General features: G+C 37.0%; 2 protein-coding genes and 2 non-coding genes across 8 annotated transcripts in view; 3 read left to right on the plus strand and 1 right to left on the minus strand.

Moving 5' to 3' along the window:
* Positions 1-2,796: 2,796 nt before the first annotated feature.
* On the minus strand, positions 2,797-9,646 carry nasp (nuclear autoantigenic sperm protein (histone-binding)). 5 transcript variants are annotated; one of them, XM_015059960.1, is made up of 15 exons: positions 9,473-9,646; positions 9,076-9,117; positions 8,871-8,984; positions 8,646-8,726; positions 7,545-7,651; positions 7,107-7,385; positions 6,875-6,927; positions 6,694-6,764; positions 6,496-6,569; positions 6,231-6,419; positions 5,170-5,342; positions 5,017-5,097; positions 4,505-4,579; positions 4,025-4,156; positions 2,797-2,985 (listed from the first exon to the last, which is right to left on the minus strand). In XM_015059960.1, exons 1-15 carry the CDS (start codon positions 9,508-9,510, stop codon positions 2,959-2,961), a joined length of 1,536 nt encoding a protein of 511 aa, XP_014915446.1. In that variant the 5' UTR covers positions 9,511-9,646; the 3' UTR covers positions 2,797-2,958. The 5 variants fall into 5 exon arrangements, with proteins under 5 accessions (XP_014915446.1, XP_014915449.1, XP_014915448.1 ...); XM_015059963.1 differs by lacking the exon at positions 7,107-7,385 and having other exon boundaries at positions 6,875-6,924; XM_015059962.1 differs by lacking the exon at positions 7,107-7,385 and having other exon boundaries at positions 9,473-9,645.
* A 359-nt stretch (positions 9,647-10,005) lies between these two features.
* Positions 10,006-10,078, plus strand: trnam-cau (transfer RNA methionine (anticodon CAU)). The gene has a single exon. It is a non-coding gene; the product is annotated as a tRNA-Met (tRNA).
* Positions 10,079-10,912: 834 nt separating this feature from the next.
* On the plus strand, positions 10,913-10,985 carry trnar-acg (transfer RNA arginine (anticodon ACG)). Its single transcript has one exon. It is a non-coding gene; the product is annotated as a tRNA-Arg (tRNA).
* A 961-nt stretch (positions 10,986-11,946) lies between these two features.
* The window catches only part of LOC106964419 (glypican-5-like), a gene marked incomplete at its 3' end in the record, with an annotated part of 38,246 nt that continues 31,467 nt past the window's right edge, over positions 11,947-18,725 (plus strand). Inside the window, exons 1-2 of the mRNA XM_015059949.1 lie at positions 11,947-12,242; positions 16,713-16,874. Coding sequence (XP_014915435.1) covers positions 12,065-12,242; positions 16,713-16,874 — 340 coding nt within the window. The remainder of the gene's footprint in view (positions 12,243-16,712; positions 16,875-18,725) is intronic.

Here is an 18,725-nt window from a genome sequence, read left to right on the forward strand (position 1 = left end):
GCAAACAGATGATTCAGAGGATCAGTCATGTGTTTTGTTATTCCTGTGCAGTTCACACAGCTTCAAATACATGTTCCAAAATGTTAGGAGAAGAATGCAGGCCATGCTATTTACTCAGTTATGGTTGATGGGCCAAAAAATGTTTATTTACCTTCTCAACAATAAACTAAACAATTAAAAGATATGTAAATTACTCTAGATCCAAAAATTTACTTTATTGAAAACAAGTTTTCTAATTTTCTATATATCAATTGGAGGAAAAACTAAATGTAATCAATTCTGATGAATAAAATCAGGATTTAGGTTACCCTCTTTGAAAATGCCTGCTGTATTTATCCAAGTTTATTAAATGAATGAAAAAGCAGATTTGAAGCAAAGTTTGCTTTAGAGTAAAAGTTACTGGTTCTCTAAGAGAAAAAAAAGAAATCATTTGTGTTACAGCCAATATTTTCTATTGTAGGAAGATTTTGCTTGTTTTGTCCTAATTGAAGATAGAAAGTCTCCATCCATATCAAAAACCCGCACTGGGGGGAAAGTTTGTATCTTTCTTGATTTGAAGTCAGGGGCCACACACAATCAAAAAAAATAAAATAAAATTCTGAGTGCAAAAGTAAAAACAATTGCTGGAAAAACATAAAAATGTCAGTTTCAAAAGTTAAAATTTTTCTGAAAATTTTCTGATTAAATTAGAAATTTCTTAGTTTTTTTTTGACACATTTTTGACATTTAAAATACATTTAAATTTTTTTCTAGCAAATGTTATTATTTTATAACTCAAATTGTCTACAACTTTTTTGAGACCAATCTCAAAGATTTTTGTTGGAAATGTACTCCTTCCCCTTTTCCTTCTGCAAAGGCCCAGATACGCTGTAGTTTTCTCTTTTGGAGTGGATGTTACCCCAACTGTTAGGGAGGGGAAAACTTAACATTTTAAGGGGTCAAAGTTCACATCAGAATCAGTTTGATATTACAGCTGAGTGGCATGTAAACATGCTGCTGATCAGAGATGCAGCTCGTGTTGATGTTGTTGTGAATACTTATGAGTACAGGGAGTCCTGGTCTCGGTTCATTTCTCTGAAAAATGTGCACTAATTATCTGAACTGATAATAAAACTGCGTCAACAGAGGGCAGAAACGGGGGTCACCTCATCAACCAGTTAGAATTTTGTTTATTGTGCAAAATCTTCTCACTAAGCAAGGAGGCCATTCCTGAAGCAGAAGAAATGTTTTAATAAATCAGCAATGGAGAGAAACACTGTAAAGTCCTCTTCCTCCACAAAAATTAAACTTTAAAACACAACCGAATCATTTTCTTCTTTACCCAGCAACTATCTTAGTATTAACACCTTGCTTAGGTCAACACAAAGTAGCATGAAGGGGATGAATGTTCTTTAAAATTAAACAATTTCTCATCTCCCCAAACCTCCTCCTACATTTGCTATTTTTTTTTTACGTTTTTCTTCATTAATCCATAAACTGTATTACTAATCTTTGTCCAGTGAACGTTCTTCCACCTGATCCCTGCATCGCTTTGATATTCAAAGTCTTCTTGACCGTTTCTCTGATTAATGTCGTCTTTACCTAACTTGGCAGTTGAATTGAGCGGTCATATCTTATAAAGTTAGCAGCTGCGCCATATTCTATCAATCATAAGACGAGGGATTCAGGTTGGCCGTGTAAAATACTGAAAGCTTGAGATATTGTTTCACAAACTAATCTCACGTTATGCCTGATCTTGGGTTTATTAAATGGTAGTAAACTACCTTTAACGGTAAAACGGTACGTTTTAACGGGAGCAGCTATAAGTTACCAACTTGCGATCTCTTAAACCGCAAGTTAGCAGCTGCTAACATACCCAAGATGCTAATGCCGTAAGTTAGCAGCTGCTAACATACCCAAGATGCTAATGCCGTAAGTTAGCAGCTGCTAACATACCCAAGATGCTAATGCCGCAAGTTAGCAGCGGTGAGTTGCTAACTTACGGGATTTCAGAGTACAAGTTAGCAACTCGCCATTGCTACGGTCTTTAAAACCATAATTTAGCAACCGTAAGTTGGCAATTTGGTCTCAAGTTCAACATTAGCTCACTTTACAGTCCCAGCAATCCATCCTAAGCACAAACCTCTGTAGTTTAGAACTGCCATGCAGTCTGTGGTTTATTAAGTAGCTTCAGAAGCTACTTAATTAGCCATTTCTTGGCCAATAAATTCACAAGTTGAGTTGTACTAGCCTGCTCTCTGCAATCACAAATCCACAATCCTGCCAAAACACTTTCTAATTGGGGCTTTAATACACTAGTTGACCAATTAAGGTTTATTGGATGGCTGAAAATGTCAGCCATCCAAACTAATGTGAAAATGCACTTTAAAAAAATCAGGAGATGCATCTTGGCATTTTATGGACTTTGTGATAAACTGGCTCCTTCAGTTTATAAATATTTTCTGCTACAGAACTGGAATCCAAAATGAGTGCCACCCACCACTTTTGAAGCAGAACCATTTTCTATATGCAGAAAAAAAAATGCAATTCCATATTTTGTCAAGTTCCATGAATCATGTCAAATGTTTAAAATCAACCCAGAAGATATTTTTTTTCTTCATTATTTGGACATCTCGCCAGCCCAGGTCTAACCTTATGCTACAATAATGAAAATTTACCCAATGAGAAATATGTTTTCAATACGAGCGATATATCATGGCAAATACATTTATAATTACCAAATTTACAAGATAGATAAAATCCTTTGAGGAAATTTGCTTTGTTGCAGCTGAATATCCACACAGAAAAAAAGTCATATTTACATCTGCAAATTCTTTATTTTTTTTTTACCACAAGTATACAAAAACTTGACAGACAAATCAGTGAAAATGAGTTATTTACAGAAACAAGAGTACTGGATGTGAGGAGCTGGAGAGGCATGCTGTGCTGGTTTCAGAGTGAGGAAGAGGATCAAGGCGGTCACGAGGAAGACTCTACAGAGACAGACTGGAGGAAACAAGCAGGTTAAGGTCAGGTGGCTGCTAGTTCAGCTTAATAGGTAAACTTTACTGAAGTCTTATAGGTTATTCCAAGATGACCCGTTTAGATAGAGCTGGCCAATTTTGCTGCATGATAAATTGAACCAGAAGTTATCGCGATACAAGATAATATTGTCATTTTGAGGCCGTTTAAGACCCGAGTGAAGCTGGCCCACCACCTTCTTTAAGTCAGACAAAATTGATGTCAGTCAATTTTTGTGCAACAAAATGATTTTATTTTTGCTCGTGCCGCTTTGGCTTTGAAGATAAAAGTTTAAAGGTCAACCTGCCCACTTTTATTAAATCAAAATTTGTGTGAAATTTTTGTGCTGCCATCATCTTAAAGATAAAAATGTTTCCATTTTAAAAATGACCATTTCTGAAAAGCTTTAAAAATCATAGCAGCACAAACTTACATTTTTGCTGTATAAACGTTTGACACCAGTTTTGACTAATTTGAATAAGGAGGGGGGGCAACTTCACTCAGGTGTTGAAACCAGTCTCAAAAGACCAATAAACTTCAAATTCTAACATTTAAACACTGGAAATGGAAGACATTCTAAATACCACATTAATAAAATGAATTATGAAGATTCTGTAAACAAAAGTTTTACTTGAGAAAAGGTAAGTTGAGACCAATGAATCAACCTGAAGACCAATTTGGGTAGAAAGAGAGAAAAATGATAAATTTAGAAGTTTTATTTTGTTGTGCAATTGATTTGTTCGTTGTGACAGGCTTGGGTATAGCTGATGCCACAATGATGAGCACCAAGACAAATCTGAGTAAACAGACCTTAAAAAGAAACCAAGACAGCCATCTATTCTGAATGGCAAAAATACACAATTTTGACCTAATTGGAGTTTCTAAAACCATTTCATGCCTTCCAAGAAGCTGGGAATCCCACCAGAAGCAAATATTAACTCTAGAAATCCAACTGCACAGATTAGTGGAACCGCTACACGTTTCCTGAGTTTAGTAGACGCGGTAAGACGGGCCTATCACTCGCCTCCTTTGATTTTCCTTCCTGGGTTTCACTGCTGTTGCTGGCACTAGAGTCACCGCTGCCATTAACTGTGGCTTCCTGTTTCAGTTGCTTAGCATCTGTGTCCTTTACTGGGCTCTCCTCTTCCGGTTTCCTCTGGACAGACACAAATGGAGACCGAAAGCTTCTGAACACAGCAGCAATTGACGGAGAACAACCAATCGGGTTGATTTAAATGGAAGCAGCAGCCAATCACACCATTTATTCATGCACACAAAGCAAGTTTCAGCTTCTAGCACCAAGTCCTGCCACAAGACAAACACCAAGACATGCAACAAGCCAAACCACGCCTAAACCTCTACTATCTCCAACAGCAACATGGCCACAAACCAGAAACAAAGCAGGCAATCATGATTACACTTTTCTCCACAAAAAAAAAGAAAAAATCTGTTATGATCCTGGAAGACAAAACAAAAATGTTGAATTACAGATTTAAAGTTTTACCTTTTTCCTAACCAGGTGAGAGATATCCGACACGGCTTTGGAAGATGAAGCACTTTCAGATGTTTTTACTGGAATCTAAAAGTGAAAAGTAGTTATGATTGCTTCAGGCTCAAAGACAGTTTAGTAAGAGCTTCAGTCAGAAACAGATGCACTTAAATTATAAATGCATACAAGTCTTTGTCATTTTCTGCTAGAACGCAGTTTTCCAATTGCAGTGTTTCTGTTATATAAAATAAAAGTAAAAATAAGCTTGTCCACATGATGAATTATTAAAAACATGATGCTCCAACTCCTTCCTGTTTTATTTGCGGTTTCTGCCAGTAGTAACATCCGGTTCTTGGTCACATGACTCGTTTCCATTACAGTTTTATGAACTACATTATTTTGATATGCCTGAAAAATCTAAAACCTAACAAAGTTTCTCAAAATTTCTGTTTCCATTAAGTGAATTTATTCCCATAATTTTAATTTGTGTATTTTCATTAATGGAAACGCAGGCGGTGACGCTTTACCTGACTGGTCGATGCAAAAGCAGTCGAGGATGACGGGCCGCCATTTTCACAGGGGAATGTTGATGAAGTAGAGGGAGTTCCCTGCCAGAGATCAGTTTAGCACCAACCTTCCTCTGTGCATCATCGCTGTTGATTCATGACCAGTTTACTCACCAGTGTCTGCTGGATCGCCTGAGAGGCAGCACTGGCCGTCCTCTGGCTCTCCTTGGCGTCTTCCACTTTTTCCCTGATTTCAGGAAGAAGCTGTTTGAGTTCTTCCAGCTCATTTCTCTCCTCTACTGCAGCGTCATCTCCAGCCGCCGCGTCAATTACCTCCTGGAGCATGGCTGCAAAAAACAAGACCCAATGAAGCTAAAGTTAGCTTCAGAATGGGAGAGGGGCTAATTATCCAGACAATGAGGATATTTAATCTGCCAAAGTTTAAAAACTGCAACACCTAGGCCCTGTACACATGCAGACGGTCATGGTATGTTGTTTTAAACAATTAAGGAAAAATTCTTCAATTTACCATTACATGAAATCATTTGTTCGTTAATGTACTGTTATAGTTTTATACATGAAACAGCATGAGGAAAAAGAAACTGTAGGAACAATTTGATGTTTATCCCAACTAGTCTGAGAACAAAACACCAACTAGAAGGAAACAAAAACAATTTTTCATAACTTATTTTGGATATATATATATAAAAAAAAAACTTCCCATGGCAGTTTTTTTTACTCCTGGGCAGAAAATCAAAAAAATTCCTGCCCATTTAAATCTCCACACACCAGATGAACTCCTCAATTATTTCCACTTAAACCTCACATTCTTATCCTTAAATGTATAATTACTTATACATTTATAAACAATAGTACATAACATTTCTAAAAAATATTATGCAAAACAAAGAATTTCTCTTTAATTAGCCTTTTATTATTCTAACCAAAGTAAGACTTGCAAGTTTTTACTCAACAGACTTTGGCACACCCGTCCATTTATAATAGGAACTAAAGCAAAGTTTAACGAAAATTATAATTTTGATTGCTGGGAATAAACTACAAACATTTCATAAACCTAAAAAAAGTCAAATAATAAGCACAAAAATTCCTTTTTGTTCAGGTAAAAGAAATGATTTACAATTATATATTTGTATTTTCTAACTGGGAGAAAAGAAAAGTTTGGGCGCAGTTTTCGTCATTTCTGCGGTTCAATAAAAAGAACGAACTGTTCATACCTAGGCGCGTCTCGATGACCTTTACGGAGCTGTTGTAGTGCTGGATGGCCTGGTTGTACTGGTCCATGGAGACCAGCGTCGTAGCAACGTGGTAGTGCGTCTCGGCCAGCAGGCGACAGTGAGGCGGCAACAGCTTCAGCTGCAAAGTCAGACACTCCTGGAAGTCTTCTAGCGCCTGAGGATAGTTTCCTGGAAATAAAAGACGTTTTAGACCCGCAGTGGAGACAGATGATGCCACTGTGAGCCGTTTAGTTCTGCAGTTTACCTGTTTCTGCACTGACTTCACCCAGTTTCAGATAAGCCTGTGCTGCCATCAGCTGGTCGTCTTTGCTTTCCTTTCTGCAGAGAAGAGAGAAACTTATTAACAGGTTCTCAAAATAAAGGCTAAAACAGGATTAATCTAATCATTGAGAAAAATCAGATCTGTACTTTGACTTTTCCACATGAATAAAAACACACTTGCCTTTTAAAAATGACTTTGGCCACCTCAAGCATCTCCCAAGCCAACTGCAAATTCCCAACATCCTCCTCTTCCTGAAAGCATTTCAAAATTTAAGAATACTTTGATCCCAAAGGGACATTAAATAATTTCTATTCATGTAAAATATTCCAGAAATTGCAGGTTTCTTTAAACAGGAGCTCACGTTATCTTGTGCGTTGTTCTCTTCGTCCTCATCATCGTCATCGTCGTCATCATCTGAAATTTAAAAACAAAAACAAGTTAAAGGATTTACAAGATTTGAAACGGTTTCAGAAAAGCATAAAAACCAAAGAGTTTCCGCGCCTCACACCAGTGTCTCCCTTCCGCTCACCATGTGGGATGTTTTCACATAAAAGGTTTAAAACACCAGTGCTTTGTCTCTAAACAGCTACTACCCTCTGAAGTGTCAGTCTGCTCAGCCTCTGCACTTGATTCTTCAATTCCTTCATCCTCCTCTTCATTCACAGTTTGTGCTGAAGCGTCTCTGACCTCTTCGGCTGCTTGGACAGAACTTTCCTCCTCTCCAACCTCAGGAGAAGCTGAGGTTTCTCCTGCCTCAGGCTCCTCTGACTCGGCGTTTTCATTTTTCACCTCCTCTTTAGGCTCTACCTTCATCTTTTCCTTCTCTGCCATTGCATCATAGACCTGCTTTCGCAGCTCTTCTCTAGTTTTCTCTGCACCAGAGTGGTAAACATTTGATTTCTAGACATTATCTCAGCAGAAATGTACAGAAAAGATCAGTTTAAGTCAGACACCTGATTACTCTTTGCGAAAACATTTTAGAAATGAATGACTTAAGCTCATGGATCAAAATGACAGTGAAGTAAACTGACCATCAATGTTGTCTGCACTCTCCAGGTTTGGGTTTTTGGGCTGCTCCTCTTCCTCAGATTCTTCTGGGACTCCCTCCAGGGCGTTGCCAAGGACACCGTTCTCCATCCTGGTTCACAAAACACGATTAGATTAGAAATGCACACCAGGAAGTTACATTTAGAAGTTAACTATGAACTGCAGAACTGTCAGACACGTAGTACCAAGAGATGTCACCAAACTTTACTTGCAAGTTATGGTTTTTTTAAAATTCAAAAACAGTTTGATGCAACCCAAACTGGACTTCATCCGTTTCCTACTTGATCGAGAAATCATGCAAAAAGCATAAAAGTTTGCTGACATTCAGAGACGGAGCAGTAGAGTCATAAATAAAAGTTATTTCAGCAAATAAGTTTAATTTGTTTTCATTTATATAGACTCCATCCACTAAGCCATGCAGAGATCAGAATAACTGAGCCTTAAGTTGGTTGTAATATCAGTTTTACCGTTGGGACTTAAATTTTCTGAGTATTGAAACATTTTATTATAATTTAGGGAGTTCTTGAAGACGAGACAGATCTGTCCGAAATTAGCATCAGCATGTTAACGCTTTAAAAAATTAATTTCTGCTTCTTAGCTACAACACAAAGACATTTTTCCTTTCAGATACTCAATGAGATTAGCAACACCTAATCTCTTAAAAACAGTTAGCACCATTAAATATGCAACATATTTGCATCAACAATGGTATAGGATCATGTTAGCACTTCAACATATCAGTTTGATAAGAAAAACATTGGTAACCAGTGTTTGACATATTGTTGTTTGTGGAAGTGATTCAGTGTAACAATGTGGGGTTTTTAACTGAAGTGTGATTATTTTTATTTTCAAGGTATTGAAACCGTTGGGAAATTTATAAACTATCGGGCAAAATTTCATATCAGTGCATCCTTATTAGATACATTCAACTTATTCACCAAAAGGAAAAAAAGGAAGTTCTTCTAATATTGTGATAAATCAAATAGAAGTGTTGAGATTAAATGCTTTGAAACATAACAAAATGTGCAAAAAAAAGTTCAATGTAGTCCTTTAGATATTTGTAGTATGTAATAATAATAATAAACCTTGCAAGCTCCAACAGAGACTTCCCACAAAGGAAGAAGGCTTCACCACATTCATCTGCTGTGTCCCCATACTTTGCAGCCCTGCAGAAGAACAAATGAGGTGAAAATTACAGAAATTGTAACAATACTTACTCTAAAATCAGTTAGCTGCACTAACTGCCAGGTGATATTATATACATTTCAGCATGCATATTTATTTGAACGCGTTTTGCTATGCAGACTTACAGCATGCTGCAGGCTTCCTGGAAGACATTGACGGCAGAAACTACATCTCCCATCACCAGATGCCGTTTGCCCGTGCCGATCAGCTTTTTAGCCTCCTCCATAACGTCACCGGAGCTGTGAGGAGGGAAGACATGCACATAAAGAGGTTTCATATTCAGGGATTAGTTCATAGAAGCACAAAAAAGTTTGCGGACTCTACACTTACGTTTCTGCTGCAGCTGTCGACGAGCACGGCTTCTCCTCGGCGCTACGGGAGTGCAAAAACAAATCATTACCCGAGACAATAAACTTTATTGCTGACTTGGTAGAGTTCATCTACAACCGAAAGCGATGGCGACGCCTTATTGTTGTTAGCGTCTCGTGGCTGCTAGCCAGTTAGCCGAAGAGTGCTAAGTGATAACGGCGATGGCGTTAAGAACAAAATATCACTTCACCGAGAAAAAATATACCGTCTTCCTAACAGACGGTCTATACTATTAACACGCTCCACTAAACAGCTACGTGTCATACCGTAAACATTACCGCCGGAACAAGCTAAAAGCGCGCTAGCCATTTTTTGTGTTGTTGTGGCGGCAGTAAACAATTACAAACGATTAATTTACCTTCCAGAACCCGACGCTGTGGACGTTTCCTCCGGCATTTTAATCGAAGACCAGCGAGATGACAGAAAAAAGCCAGCAGCCTGCTCTGTGGAACCCGATGAACCCAAACAGACCCACTTGAACGGTCCTTGTTGGCGCGCTTAAATAGAGGGGAAAAAAATGCTATTCTGTTTCCGCTTAAGTTGGAACGCGGGAGATTGGAGTTAAAGGGACCGCAGCAATTATAAAGCTGCTCCTTGTGACCGTGGAAAATAATACGGAAACGACACGAAAAATAAAGACGGACGAAAATAACATCAGAATATTAGGCACAATAATCAGTCGTGGTGACTCTTGTAGGGTCGTATGTAAAATAATGAATAAAGGGCAAATGAGATCACCAAATTGAATCAACGAGTAACATTAACATTTTAGGATTTATTTACCTAGTTGTTTATAGTGTACAGTATTTTGCGCCACCAAATCACAAAACCGTACGCCAAACACTCCATCTGCCGATCCACAAATGGAGTTGAAAAAGATAGCGTTTTCAGGCCTCGTTGGCGCAGTAGGCAGCGCGTCAGTCTCATAATCTGAAGGTCGTGAGTTCGAGCCTCACACGGGGCATGACTTTTTTTCTTGAAGAATTTCATTTAATTTAGAGCGTACATTACAGACGAGGACCAATCGGGCATTTTACCAACGTTTCAAGAAGAATTGGTACTCGTCGCCAATCAGCCTAACACCATTTCTTATTAATAAGAAATCAATATGGTTGGAATTCCAGAACTTTTCACTGAACCCTTCCGTTCATCAGGAACACTAAACTAACACTAAGAGTAACTAAGAGTTAAATTAATGAAATTTCACATTAATTTCATTAATGTGATTAAGATAGTAATCAAACGAACAAAAAAAATTCTAAAATGCTTAGGACTTTCCATTTTACAATTAAGAATTACTGTTCCTAATGTAATTTTACATTGCGACTGTCCTGCGTTTGCTCTGTTTCTAGCAGGACTCGAACTCTTGTCCTTCACTTTCTGCCGAGAAAGGAGCAATTTAATTGGCTGGCTCCATTCTTAACTTTGGAGCAGGAAGCAATGTGATTGGTTCTTTCTACCACGTATGATTTGGAAGAGGTTGCTCTTTCTCGACCAGCAGAGGGCGCTTTTGTTGCATATTTCACAGTTTATCTTCCGACTGTATACCCAAACGAACTGCACACAAAATGTGCGGTTTAACCACGGTTTCATGCCGAAAGTTACTGACGGTACCTAAAAAGTTACCGTTAGAATTAAATAAACGGATACATAAATGGATTCCCACTATCAGACTATCAGAAGGTGAAGAATTATAGCTCTTCAAGCTACTTTTGAAACCAAATATTTAACAATCTCGTGACGTCACCAGATTCCGTTTTGAAGTACATTACGGAAATTGGACCGTGTACATAATACAGGGCCAGTGGCGCAATGGATAACGCGTCTGACTACGGATCAGAAGATTCTAGGTTCGACTCCTGGCTGGCTCGTTGTTTTTTTTCCAGGCGGAAAGAAAACACATGTAATTTTGCACGACTTTATATGTTAAAATGAATACTGATGTTACACCATTGGACCACCAGGCGTCACGGTCAATTTATTAACATTTTTACATTTTGAGCTAGTTCCTTCATCCACTTTGTACCTGTAAACTAACCCAAAAGGGTTAGTTTGTACACGGGGATAGCGAAAATGATAAGCTGTTTACTTCAGAGTTACTAAAACAACCCCATCAGGACTAGAAGGGCTATACAATTTAAAAACGTGGCCTTCTTCCTAAATTATTATCGGTGCTAACATGAATCGCTTTTTCACCTATAACAGCTTCGAAATAGACGAACTAAGAAAAACTCTCCTGACTTATATAGAAAATAGATAAAATAATGACATTCAGACATTCTTACCTTATAAAACGGATGTTCAGCCAAAGAAACTGTTGAAAGTGCCATTTGGTGACTGAAAGTTTAACAAATTTCGAGTTTAGTAATGACGTAAGCACGTTAGACGTAACTTGCTCAGGAGGTGGCGCCATTGTTCCACGGGGAAACTTTCCTGTAATTCTGCATTACAATTGAGCTTAGTTATAGTTTGCAAATGAATGTTGATAATGAAGCCTGTGTAATGTTTAAAAACCGAATGGTCACTCTGTGGTCTGATGGCGTTGTTCTACTTAATATTGGAGTAGCTATATACAGAGAGAGGGAGAGAGAGAGAGAGAGAGAGAGAGTTTATAAGTATAGTTGATATGATATAGATTTTTATTGTATGTATTTATTTTAATAAATATTGATTGTATTTATTTATTATTTATTATATTATATTTATTGTATTTTATTTTTATTTTATTTATATAGATTTTATTTATTTTTATTTTATTGTCCAATTCAATACGTCGTGGTTGTATTAGAAGCGGGGGAGGGAGCAGATGGAGGAGAGGGGGGCACTGGAGTCTGACAGTGGGCTCCGGGCAGACCGACTGCAGATGAAGTTTTCACTCACTCTCACCCGGTGGGACTCTCAGGAATTCAGATTAACCGACCGGACTTCACCGTGCGACTGACATGTTGCGATGTTTCGCGCAGACATACAAAACGTGCACTTGTTTCGGGTCATTATGTTGTGTTTTGCACTTTTTCCGGAGGCTGGCTGTGGGTCAGCCGATGCAGGCAGCTGTCATGAGGTGAAGATAGCCTACATGATGCGCCAGATAGGCCCCGTGCAACTGGTGCCAGAAAGACCCGGTACAGGTAAGTCACTCAATAGTATTCAAGTCATTTATTATTTTTAACGCATGATGCTTTAAAAAAATAAACAACATGTGGAGTATTATGAATTAAATATTATATTTTATTAGCAGAGTACCTAAAAATTGTACTCAAGTAAGAGTAACACTACTTCAAGATATTTTTACTCAAGTAAAAGTAAAAAGTAGCTGTCCAAGAAATTAGTCAAGTAAGAGTGAAAAAGTCTGCTCAAGTACTGAGTAACTAATCATTTAATATTTCAAAAATACATAATCAAATGGACCAAAATATAGCAGAGTGGAAAGTGGAAATTTTGCTATTTTAAGGACAAAAATGACAATAATTCACGTAATAATAAAAAACACAATCAGGCAGAATATTTTTTTTCAAATCAGTTTCTTTCAATATAAAACTTATGAAACTGCAGGTGTTTGTCTGTGTCTGGTGAATGTTAGTTAAAACATGTTTGTTTTTCATTCAGTGGGTAGAAAATCCAGAAATTTTACTCAAGTTAGAATAGAAATTATTTACAATAAAACTACTAAAGTAAAAGTAAAATGTGCAGCGTAGTATAGACTACATATTTTCCAAACAGTTTCTCAAGTAAATGTAATTGAGTAAATGTAACTACCCAACTCAGATTTTAATAAATTATTGTTTCTGTTACGGGTTATGAGTGGGGCCAATTTATTTCCAGCTTGACACACAGAAAAGCTAAAAATGCAAATTTATCTGTTCCACAATTTCACTTAGTTGTTTAATTTTAATAGTTTTGTAATTTGTAAAGCCTTTTTAAGAAATAACTCCTTTACATTTGTAATTATTTGCATTTATTTTCAGTGCAGACGTTGTATCTTAGTGCGGTCAGAGAGTATTTTATTTACTTACTAAGTTTATTAAGTTATTAAGATTTCATCCATCTTTAAATAATTCAAGCTCAAATTTTTAGTAGCTAGTAACTTTGTTTTTACATGATTCAATAATCCAAAAAAGTGTTATTTTTTTTCCATATAAGAACATTTATGATATTTGAGAGTCCTTCCGTATTTTGCATCAGTCACAAAATACAAAGATCTTAAATCAGCTGTGTGCCATTTAATATTTGATCGAACCAGTCTAGAAAAGAAAACAAACGTAAATTGACACATCTACACAAAATAGTCGAACAGGGGGTGAAAATAAATAAAAATAGTTTTTCAAGTCTTTATTACGGCAACTAATATAGAAAATAGTGACAAAGGTCATAAAGGCCAGGGAGACTGACGACGTCTGACACTGCAATGATGGCAAAGAAAAGGGAGTAATTATAAGGAAATGGGTGAAATTGCAAAATTCAATATCAATATTTCAGTCATGTTTTCAAAATTTGAACGACTCTAACAGAAGTATTATCTGATCTTTAGTCAAAGTGTAATCTAAGTTTTTTTAATGACAGAACTCCAAAACACACTGCAACTGTTGTGAAAGCTCCCATCTGTTTAAAATAAATAAAAAATCCCAGTCAAACTACAGATTTTCTTTTTCAGATTCCAGATCTGAAAATATTTAAACCAGTGTTGGACAATCTGGAACAAAACAGAGGAAATTTGGAATATTGTTTAAAATAAACATTCATATTACACACATAACAAAAACATTCCTTAGAGATAGTGGTAGCATAAAATCTTTACATCTACCTTTTTATTTCTTTTATCTAAAACTTTTTCATGTTCACAGAAATATAAAACAATAAAACAACTCGCTTCCCTTTTTCTTACATTATTTATCTAATTTAAACATATCCCCAAAATTTCCTCAAAATTATTTAAAATTTAAACAATAGGCAAACTCCGAATGGAAGAATCCTATTAAGAATATTTCTGGAATAACTCTGAAGCATCAATACTCAGATTTAAATATAAATGATGGCTGGAGCTTTTTTCAGACTCCACAAACTATATTTAGTGTTACGCAGACGTCTGTCTTTTTGCGTTGGGAAATGTGATCCATTTGGTGCTCAGAGTGAATGACACAGATCTCACCATTTCATTCAGCAGCGACTTAACTCGAAAATCCTCTTCGTGTTTATTTTTATCCTCCAACAGTTCACAGGATTCGTTTCGGGATTTGCCATCTATTACCAGAAAACACAGGAGCATCCTTGTTATCTATAAACAGAAAATATATTACATTACTTTTATGTAGCATACAGTTTGTAGTCCAAATTACAAGATAATGTACTTTATATTTTCTTCTCTCATTGCAAAGCGTTCTGTGACAACGCAGCATCATCAAGGCATTGACCTCTGCTAAATATGCTAACACTGCTTGACAGTCTGCTGTTATTGTCTGAAACATGTTTTTTATTATTAATCTGAACTTAATAGATGTCATTTAGCAAAGCTATGAAAGAGCAAATACATTTCTCTTTCTGAGCCAAACTCTTTTCATTTCAGATGCATTGAGAGGAGCTCTACAGGGGAAAAGTTTGTATTTTTAGCAGAAGAAACCTTATTTTATGTGACCGTAGCAGGAAGAACAAGCGTTTTGACCAGATTGGTATGTTTTTGTGCTGTTTAAAAAGCGATACCAATTAGTTATTGGAGCTGGCTAGATAACTCAAACTCTGTGTTATAAAGTAAACTATGACATAAAAGTCAGCCATCTTTTCGTGGGCTATAAGTGGATCATTTGCAGCCTCCTCGTTTTCGAAGAGCGATTGTGCTTATGTGACAGTTTGAGTCACTTAGATCTAACACAGCAGATGGAGCTGACAGCTCAATGGTTCAAAATTGCATTTTCAATGACTAGGCCTCTTATTTAGCCAGTTTTTACTGTTTTTTGTTCTTTTTTTACTTAGAACACTTTTCTGAAGTTACATATCTTCACCAGTTTAGTGCATTTTACGTGTCAGTAGTGCTTTTGGAAGATTACATGAGACACAAACCAGTAAGAAATACATTTTAAACAGAAATGGTTGTTTCACATTAAAGCTGCAGTATGTAACTCTTTCAATCAGTGGCTGATTTGGGCGACATGGGCAACCACCCAGGGCAGCATCGTGTGGGGGGGCCCCTCTCTGCAAGGTTTTTACATTAAAAAGAATCTGTTTCACACAGTGGACTCTCATGGGTTAATTTGCCCTTTTGTGTGTCTGACAGGCTGCCGGTAGAGGTGGGTCTGGTTTGCCCAGTGTATTGTCTCGAAGGCATGATGCCAGGTCAAACTGTGGAACAGATTGGTTTCCCCCAATTTGACTGCAAAGAAATAAGTGTAAAGGAGAAATATTTTCACAGATTTTATGTCTCATCTTACACAGTCAGGACAAAGTGACAGTTTTAAAAAAATGTGTAAAAAAATACTTTCTATAAAAGTTCTCATTCTCCAAATTACAAGCTGGAAATGCAACGTACTGTTACCAATAAGTAGCAACCCCCTCACTAATTCAGTCCATTGTGAGCAATAAGAATAGCGTAATGTCTGGTGTCAGTGCATGCTGCAGTACACTGGGAAACACCTGAAGGTGGTTTAACTTGAAAATGAAAGTCCACCTGCTGCCTTGAAAATGCAATTTAAGTCAACAAGAAAACTGTTTTGGTTTTAACTCAGAAATTAAACTTCATGAAGTTGATTTAACAACAAGAGAGAAGTTTAACTATTGTTTTTTAAGTTCATTAATCTTGAATTGTGAGTTTTAACTTAATGCTGCAATTTAAACCAAATAATTACTTTTACTCACATTATCAAGTTAAAATAACTACTTATTTTACTTTATTAATTTCTTGTTTCAAATTACATGAGTCAAATTTCTGATCTGATAATGAGTTTTAATGAATTCTGCTCAAAAACATTTAGTGTGAACAGAACATTAAAATGAACATTTTCCTTAATAACACAAGAGTCAGGTCAATGTAACGCACTTCCATCTCAGGATACAAAGACATGCCGCTAAGCATTCTGGGAAATAGTTTGCACTCTTGTCTTTTTCAAACTCAATTTTAGGTTTGATAAAATTAATAAAAGGTTAATACAACTTACTACTGTAAGTCTATTTTTCACAAATCCAAGTTGACTTAGAGAATAGAAGATAGACAGCTAAATGTGGCTGGAATGTTTTACAGTGCAGCCGTCTGCTCCTCTGATGTCTCTTTCCCTCCTGATCTCAGTCAGCTGCCTGACAGCTTGGTTTGCAGCCATATATAAATGTCAGGCTGCTCAATGGGGACACATGCACAAAGACGCAACAGTCCATGCACACCGCAGGGATTGGCATGAGTGTGAGAAGTTTACCACTGCTCTTGTCATCCTGTCGGCTCCCGAAGGGATCACTATGCAATTAGTTTGGTGAAGCACTGAAGTGACTGACAAATCAACAAGAATTAGCCTTATAACTAATGCGGTGGTCAAAGTGCTAACAGTGTTCCTCTGTTTTTATTTTATGACTTCATGCTGGATTGAATCAGTACCTTATTTATCCATCATTTATCCTTTTAGGGGAGCCGCTGAGAGTGTGTGTGCATGCTGGGCCCAGCTGCTGCACGAGTAAAATGGAGGACAGCTACATGGCAGCTGTTCGTAGCGAGATGCAGCACAAGATGCGATCCTACAGCTTCGAACTCAAATACCTGATTGATGGACATGGAAAGGCCTTCCAAGGTAGGAGGGTGAAAGAGCAGGGAAGTGGCGTGGATGGTAAATAATTATTTGTGTCTCAAAAAAGTATTGAAAGTTTTCACATTTTCTCAAATCAAGTGAAAACAGCATGGAGATCAATGGAAAATGTCTTGTTCCACTGGCAGATTATACTTTTTTTTAATCAATATTAAGAAAATATTGACTTAAAACAAGCTACAAGCTGCTATATTTAGCTGAAAAGTGACTTGTAAGTTAATTTTATGTTATTTCAAGTGTACAAATGTATTTGTACTAGAAACTAAACCAAAAATACTTGGTAAGATTTTGTGTTTTTACAGTGTTTTTGCCATTATTTTGTAGAAAACAGATTTCAGTTTAACATTGCAGGGGTTCTTTTTGTTTGTTTTGTTAGTTTTTGGTAAAAAAAAAATAAATAAATAAAAAGTAATAATAGTATTGACCCCCCCCACAATTTTATTGATCATGTTTGATTGGAAAAAGTAATAAAAAGCATAAAACATCCGACAGGTTGAACATGCACTTTTCTAGATAGATAGATAGATAGATAGATAGATAGATAGATAGATAGATAGATAGATAGATAGATAGATAGATAGATAGATAGATAGATAGATAGATAATACTTTATTGATCCCCAAATTTTATTTTCGCAGCGTGACACACTATAAAAATTAAAAATAGGTAACTAAATAATAAATAAAAAAATGATACAATAACAATTAGCCTTAAAGAGACACACATCTCACTCACTATATTGCTGTTCTTCTCCTGAAATCATTTTTTTTTTTAAAAAAGGTCCAAGAAAGAAAAATAAAAATGCATTCATTCAATTAATTTGTCAAACTGATATAATTTCTGCTTCATGACCCTGAAACCAAAGTGGTCACAATAGCAGTTTCAAGAGCTGAGCCGTTCTGTGCAGAGCCCCGGCCCCCGCCTGTCATCCTCACTTTGTGTGTTCGTCATGAAATAGCCAGTTTGTGTCAGTTTATTTAGTGAGGCGCCTCGGTGGCTAGCCAAACAAACAACCGATGTTCGATTGAGTTTTTGAGGCAGCGAACTCTCACAGGGAGCAGCGGAAAACTTTGCTACAACACCCAGCTCCCTTTCTCCGTCCGTCTTTGATAATCGCGTTTTGTTCTCGACCAGTGAGATAGCGAGGGACGAAGAATGTTTACATTCAGTACGTATCCGCAGCAAAGTGTTGTTGCCGTGGGCAACAGCTGGTCTCTAACGGGCTGCTCTGAATAGGAGGAAGAATACTCTGCTTGTCCACTTGTCTCTCAACACCATTCACCACCGTGTGTGAGCAAAGCGTGTGTGAAAAAAAAGAGGTTGTGAGACTTTATGTGATTTTGTGCATAGATGTGTCGAGCTGTGTGGAGATTATTAGATTGGGCTTATTGATGGCGTACATGACAAACATGTTTTGTTTTGTTTTGTTTTGGTTTTTGCCATCCTGCATCACATCCCGCCTCCTCCATCTGAATACAGGCAGGCTCAGTTCCAGCTGCTATTTACGCCCAAAGGATGGCTTAGCCATCCATGGGTATAATTAATGCGAACACCCATACACAAAGAAGGACTAAACAAGACCAAAGGAGGCAGCACTGAACACAGAAAGTTTGGAGAAAATGTTTGAAACTTTTAGCAACAACAGAAATTAATGTAGTTTTTTTTATGGCTACAGAAGGTTTGTCAGAGTAAAAAAGTATAATTCCTGTACATTTTAGAAACAGTAGACTTTTGAAGACAATGCTTTATTAGTAAACTCTGCAGCTGTCATACCCGCTGGACATTTAGTGCATTACTTTAGTTATTTTTTGATATTATCCGACATGAAAATCTGAA

This window comes from Poecilia latipinna, unplaced genomic scaffold (assembly GCF_001443285.1).
Source record: "Poecilia latipinna isolate Pla-1442-1.1 unplaced genomic scaffold, P_latipinna-1.0 Scaffold1672, whole genome shotgun sequence".
NCBI classification, from domain to species: Eukaryota; Metazoa; Chordata; class Actinopteri; order Cyprinodontiformes; family Poeciliidae; genus Poecilia; species Poecilia latipinna.

Excerpts from the sequence above, each read along its gene's own strand:
- nasp (XM_015059959.1), bottom strand. The coding sequence starts at position 9,185 with ATGAACTCTACCAAGTCAGCAATAAAGTTTATTGTCTCGGGTAATGAT. Across the intron at positions 6,765-6,874 it reads AGAACAACGCACAAGATAAC|GAAGAGGAGGATGTTGGGAA; the intron begins GTGAGCTCCTGT and ends AAATGCTTTCAG. Across the intron at positions 4,580-5,016 it reads CTTTTGCATCGACCAGTCAG|ATTCCAGTAAAAACATCTGA; the intron begins GTAAAGCGTCAC and ends TTTCACTTTTAG.